The sequence below is a fragment of the Hipposideros armiger genome, unplaced genomic scaffold (genome assembly GCF_001890085.2).
Source record: "Hipposideros armiger isolate ML-2016 unplaced genomic scaffold, ASM189008v1 scaffold_527, whole genome shotgun sequence".
NCBI classification, from domain to species: domain Eukaryota; kingdom Metazoa; phylum Chordata; class Mammalia; order Chiroptera; family Hipposideridae; genus Hipposideros; species Hipposideros armiger.
The window spans coordinates 458,139-465,011 of NW_017731877.1; the positions used below are offsets into that span (position 1 = coordinate 458,139).

A 6,873-nucleotide genomic window follows, 5' to 3' on the forward strand; every position below is an offset into this window, starting at 1 on the left:
GGGCCCTGCTGCTCAGAGCTGGCATCCCAAGCCAACTCCTAACCAACGCACCACTCAGCTGGCCCCTCATCAGTAAATTTTTAACATGTTAACCATCTCAAAGTAAAGTAAGAGAAATGTGTTCTGGGCTAACTAACAGCTACATGGCTGAGACAGAAATGACTGTACATGTGATCTCTAGAGCTCGTGATTGGTGGTGGACAGTGAGTGAACCTGTTGTAGGCATAGTGTATCCTGTTTGTAGATGTTCCTAAGTTGAAAGTTGAGCTTCTGTGAATGTATACACACACATAGACAGTCATATGCATTCCCTTTCTAATTTTGTTGGCTTGCATTAGCCCTAGCACTTACACAGGAATCATATGCTAAGCAACGTTCATACTCTAATATAGCATTGATCACATATACAGAGGGTGCCAAAAGTATATATATAAATTTTAAGAAGGGAAAATATTAAAATTGTAATAATATATACCGATAACAAAAAATGAATACAAGTCATGTTTGACTTCAGCAATTGCAAGAGGTGCTCAAGGTGGTTACCATCAGCATCCAGACACTTGTGATTATGGTGAACTGCTCGAGCAACGTTGACCAAAGTGTCCACTTGTATACATTTTTTTGGCACTCCTGATATTCCATTATGTGGCTGTAGTATAGTTTATTCATCCAATCCCCTGTTAATGAATATTTGGTATTTTCCCATGCTTTTGCCTTAAAAATAAGATCGTGCTTTTTAAATAGTTAAGAAACTATTTAAATGGTCTTTTTTGGAAACAAATCATTTTTGGAAACAAGTCATTTTTTTCTTTTTCTGCTTTTAAATATATTGTGACATTGCTTAGTAAAATTATATAGGTTTCAAATGTACAATTCTATAATACATCACCTGTATATTGCATTGTGTGTTCATCATCCAAAGTCATTTCTCCTCCCATCACCATGTATTTGACCTCCTTTACCCTCTTCTACCATCTCCCTACCCCCTTAACCTCTGGTAACCACTTAACTGTTGTCTTTGTCTATGAGGTTTTATTTTTTGTCTCATTCATTTGTTGCTTTCAGTTTTATATCCCACATTAGTGATATATCGTTCTCGACTTTTTCTGTCTGACTTACTATGCTTAGCATGATAATCTCAAGATCCATCCATGTTGTCGCAAATGGCAGTATTTCATCTTTTCTTCTGGCTGAGTAATATTCCAGTCATTTTTAATACATGGTGAATATTAAATTTGATATGGAATTTGATATAACTTTAGCTCTCCTATTTTTGAGGACATCTAACTTGCTGATTCCATTTTAAAAATATGGCTGATAACCTGCTCATCTTTGGCCATACTGCCTAAGTAGCAACATAGCCTGTTTACTTAAAATTTTCTTTTCAGGTTTTGTATAATTTGTTAACTGTTATGTTCTTTGGCATAGATATAGGGGGGGGGTAGTTTATTTAAACTCTTAACTTAATCTCATAAACTGCTCCTTGCCTATATTGACTTGCACTTTTTCTATTAAACGTATGCTTTGCCCATAGAAGTCTCAGTTTTGCTAGCTTACCTTTTTTGAGTTATCTCCTGTTTCACTTACTGCTTTTTTTCCCGTTCCACAATCACCTTCTTATTATAAGTTCTATTTTTACCTCGCATTTCTTAGGCACTGTGTTCTGTATTGAACATACCGTCTTTGGAGTAGGTGGGCTTCCTATCTCTCAGGTCTTACAGTGATGGAGCAAATGGTAGAGGAAGGAAAAGGCCAAGTTTTGACTTCAGTAATTCCTTGAAGTACGCTGCAACGTAGGTACTAAGGAGAAACATATTAGGGCTGGTTTAATTACATACAAATCAGTTTGCTTCAGCTCTTTTTTAGGTGGCTCATAAACATTGTACCTCATGTACCTCTTCTTTCGTCTCCTCTGGAAGAAAGCTGAATACTTCCCCAGCCCATTTGATAACTTGAATTATGTAAGGAATTTTAGGCCAGAGTGCTAATTAAATGGGGTCCTTAAAATTTCAAGTCTTCAAGAATTTTCACTAAACTGACTTGGGATCAGATAGTAAAAAATTTCATTTTCTTAATTTTTAATAGATAATATTTGAAATATACAAAAAAATGTAGCTGAAAGTGTTCTAGTAAGCCAACTCCCTGATCAACAAAATAAGGTCTAGTTTGTAACATTTGTCCACTTCTGTGGTGTAAATACTGCTTTCTTAGCCAGTTTCTAGCTCCCAATAGTTGAATAAGAATTAGAACAGTATTGTGACCTTTCTGTTTGTCAAAATTATTTGAAGATTTTGCCTTGGATAAAATCATAGCAAACTTAGCATGTGCCAGGAACTAGTCTCCATATTTTACTGAATCCTTTAACCCTATAGTATCTCTATGAAGTAACAGTATTATTTTACAAATGAAATTGCGCATAGAGGTTAAGTCACTAAGAACACACAGCTAGGAAGTAGTAGAGCCAGGATTCTAACCCAGGCTGTCAGACTGCAGAATTGGTGCTCATAACCACTACACTACACTGCCTGTTTTGATGATGTTTTAATTTGTGAATACATTTGCTTATATTCTAGTGACAAGAGGTTTATATTTGACTATAAGGGAAGTATTTGCCTAGGACAAGGTCAAAAGTGCTCCCACTGATTATACATTCCAATTTCAGTTTTATAATATTAAATGTCTCTTGGGAAATTTTGGAATCTACTTTAGAAATGGTTTGCTTGCAATCTTTTTTGTTTATTTGTTTGGCGTGCTTTGCTCCTTTTGTGAGTGTGTAAAATTGACAGTGATTTCTTGAGAGTTCATTTTTTGCTCTTTTTACTTTGACCTCTATTTCAGCAGCAAGTGGCAGTTCAGGAGATGGTTATGCTGCATACGTGATTAGTAACAAAAAGATATGATTGATGGGCATATTTTTGGTGATGTTATTAGATACAGAGTCAGTTGAACAAAGATTATTGGGGACTTGAAAAGGACAAATTGAATAAAAGTATAGTGAAATCGTGATAAAAATACCTTTTTATTAGAGCTTAGAAATAAAGAATTTGCATCTACTGTTAAGTCCTAAACAGAAAAGGCTTAAACAATGATAAAAAAAAGATTTATCTGTGCATTTTCCAATTAAACTTAGCCTTTCTCAGTTATGTTTTTGCTTCAGTAGGAGATACCATTTGAATAGTCAATTACCAGAGAAATATTTTTCACCTAATAAAAAACATAAGTTGTCCAAAACTACAGTATCTAAGAGAAGAAACCATGGTAGAGTGAAATGTAATTGGTTAAAGCTTTGAAGTGTTTTTCTGCCTACATATAAAACCTTGTCTACACCTATATAGATAAGAATCTGTCTTTTTGAAAATCTTCTACTAAAAGACATCTCAAAAACTTACCTTAGTAACACATATCTGATTTAGCTATCACAAACTGCTAATAAAGTGGAAAGGAGATGTGACATAAGGGACCCAGGATATAAGTTGTCATTTAACTAGCCATGTAATGTGCAAATTATTTAACTACCCTGATTCTTAGAAATGTTGATATCTCACATTCAATGCTATGGTGGGGATTAAATGACAGGACATGAAAATTTAATGGATGTTTGGTATTTTTTCTTCATATTGGTGAGAAATGTTTATGACCATACAGTGATAGAAGAAAGGACCTTAGCAATTGCCTCCTACCCTCTCATTTTGTAGGGGAGGAAAAGTCAGCTCTGTTGCAGTAATCAGTGAGTGCATTTGAAGTCAGAAAACATGGTGTGTGTGTGTGTGTGTGTGTGTGTGTGTGTGTATGTGTGTATGTGTGTATGTATATACATCTCCTTTACTATTTCTGAGCCCTTGTCCCTCATTACCTACTTTTAAAAATCTCTTTTCTAAGGAAAACACTCATTTAACATTTTTGCCAATTTCCTAGTGTGCCTTCCCATAACGCAAGGCTAGATAACAGAAAAACTACGTTTCCCAGCTTCATTGTAATGAGGATTTTGGATGTGCTTTAGATTCTGCCAATCAGATGCACTTGTTTAAGACTTGAAATCAAAGTGTGCAAGAGTCAAGTGTTAAGCGTTTGTCTTACTGGTATGGGTCTAGCACATTGGTTTTCAAATTTTAGTATGCGTTAGAATCATCTGGAGGGCTTATTGAAACACAGATTACTAAATCCCACCCCCAGAGCCCCTGATTCAGTTTGTCTGGGATGGGCCTAAAACGTTTACCTTTTAACCAGTTTCAGATACACTCTATTTGATGCTTCGATAGCATGAGTTTCTGGATATTGAATCCATCTAAAAGAAATGTTTACAAGAGGACCTTTCCCATTCAGAGTTTATGTTAAATGTACCACATGAATATTTTAAAATTTATTTCATGGAGACTTCAAGTATACAGTTACTTGCCTATATCATGATCTTCTCCTCTGCTATTAAAAGGGCCCAGGACATTACAAACTACTGAGAAGTTCTTCAAAGAAAGACAAATAATTAAAAACATTAATTAAAAATAAATATAGCATCCAACCTTATCTTGTTGGTGTTAGGAGCTTTTGTTTAGGTTTGGTTTGAGGTGAGCACTGATGGACAAAATTACAACGGCGAACTATGAAATGTGCATTGGTCTCCACAAGGTTTAAGAATTATAATTTTTTTTCTATTTTAGTTGGTGGTCTTCTCTAACTGATTAATTAGGTAGGGTGTCTGTGGAAAGTCCTTTCCACTTTTATTTTACCTCTATAATTCTGCTGTATCATTACAATATTTTCATTGTTTCAGGAAATTTTATTCCAAGCTTAGGATTCATGTGTAGGTTTAACCTAAAAATGAAGTTTAGTTTGAGAAGTAGTAAAATATAAGTACCGTATTTGCCGGCGTATAAGACGACTCGGCGTATAAGACGACCCCCTAACATTTCCACTCAAAATACAGAGTTTGTTATATGGTCGGCTGTGTGCGAGTTTGCGAGTGTGGTAAAATCGCATAACAGCAAAATCGCATAACAGCCGAGCATACACCCAGCAGCGCTGCTGATGCCTGAACGGTATGTGGAATGAAGTGGGCGGGCATCGGGAGGCCACTATGGCACGGAGCAAGCACTATGGGCAGTCTATCTGAAGTGTACCTGGCGTATAAGACGACCCCCCACTTGGAGGCATATTTTTCAGCGCCAAAAAATCGTCTTATACGCCGGCAAATACGGTAGTTGTCATTTCTTTGATCAGATTACATTGTCTTAAAGTTGTTTCTGAATTTTACTGATTTTTGTAGCCCAGGCTTTCAGTATTCCTCTAAAATTATTCTACAGAGCCTGAAGTTTTATTCTTTTGATATCTCAACTTGGGGTCATTTTGGCAAATTGATTCATTCATTCATTTAAACATTATTTATGCGGTGCTCACCATGTGCCGGGAACTCTGCTAGGCTCTGGGGAGATGGTGGTGAGCAGAAACCTTGTTATACCTGCATGAAACTAATAGAGAAATGGGGAAGAAATGGGCTCCTGGCTGGATGTTAGCACAAGTGTAACATTTGGACGAGGAAAAGGAAGGAAGATTCGTAGCCATAGCTTCATTAGAGTAATCTGACTTGTTAGAAAAGGCTTCACTGAGGAACAGATGTCTAATCTGGGAGCTGAAGCGTGAGGAGGAGGAATTAAGTAGGCCAAGAAGGGGCCGCCATTTCCTCGGCAGAGGGAACAATGTGTACAAATGCCCTGAACAGGCAAAGAGCTTGACAAGAATGGGGGACTGAAAGAAGGCCAGTATTTCAATAGAGAGGACAGACTTGGGAGAGCAGAGTGGGAGAAGGAGCTGGAGAAGTAGAAAGTAGATCCAGAGTGAATACTGGCAATTACTTAGGAACCATTACAGCAGCCCAGGAGAGAGAAGTTGGTAGCTTGGACTATGTGGTGGTGCTGGCGGGGACAGAAATGTAGGGAGTTAAGAGCCATATTTAGAGGGTTTTAAAAAAAAAATTATGTATGTATTAATAGATTATTGGGTTGACATACACTGCAGAAATTGCGAGTTGATTGATTTTTACTTTTTTCTCTTTAGGAATTATCCAGCCTGCCTGTGCTACTAATGAACAGAAAACTCTGATTTAAACAAAGTGCCAAGAAGGGATTGTCCTTGATTTTTGTAACTTGTAGCATTCCTCAAATTCTTTTCACATCTTCTCTTAGAATAAAAACTGCATTTAAGTTAGAAACATGAAGCAGTCGAAAAGGAAAAGGAAAAGCAATTTTAGTGTTCAGGAAACTCAGACCCTTTTGAAAGAAATTACAAAAAGAAAAGAAGTCATTTTTTCCAAGCAGCTCAATACAACAATTAATGTGATGAAACGAATGGCTTGGGAGGAGATTGCACAGTGTGTGAATGCTGTTGGAGAAGGAGAACAGAGGACAGGGACGGAAGTGAAAAGAAGGTACCTTGACTGGCGAGCACTTATGAAGAGAAAGAGGATGAAGGCGAACATTAAGCTGGTTGGTTCGGGGTTTCCCCTTCCCACGTCTGATTTAGATGACTCTCTTACTGAAGAAATAGATGAAAAGATTGGATTCCGAAATGATACAAATTTTGATTGGCAAAATGTGGCAGATTTCAGAGATGCAGGTGGATCCTTAACTGAGGTCAAAGTGGAAGAGGAAGAAAGAGATCCCCAGAGCCCTGAAGTAAGTATTAGCCTGTGAGCCCTCTTTTTCATTAATTTCTTCATTTCTGATGTGCCAGTTTATTATAGCCCTGGAGCAGTTAAGGAGTTCCTGAATTTTCAAGCTAATTTAAAAATAGCCCATAACAGGGCCGGCTGAGTGACTCAGTTGGTTAGGAGCTCGCTCAAGAGTTTGAGCTCTGAGCAACAGCGGTTCGAGTCCCGGCCCG

The 6,873-nt window shown here is 37.2% G+C and overlaps 1 protein-coding gene across 5 annotated transcripts in view; it reads left to right on the plus strand.

The window, feature by feature from the left end:
• Window positions 1–6,873, plus strand: part of MSANTD4 (Myb/SANT DNA binding domain containing 4 with coiled-coils) — a 15,613-nt gene that overhangs the window by 6,074 nt on the left and 2,666 nt on the right. For all 5 annotated transcript variants that reach the window (XM_019668486.1, XM_019668488.1, XM_019668484.1 and 2 more), the window contains one exon: window positions 6,049–6,665. In XM_019668486.1, the coding sequence (XP_019524031.1) occupies window positions 6,204–6,665 (462 nt within the window). In that variant the 5' untranslated portion in view covers window positions 6,049–6,203. The remainder of the gene's footprint in view (window positions 1–6,048; window positions 6,666–6,873) is intronic.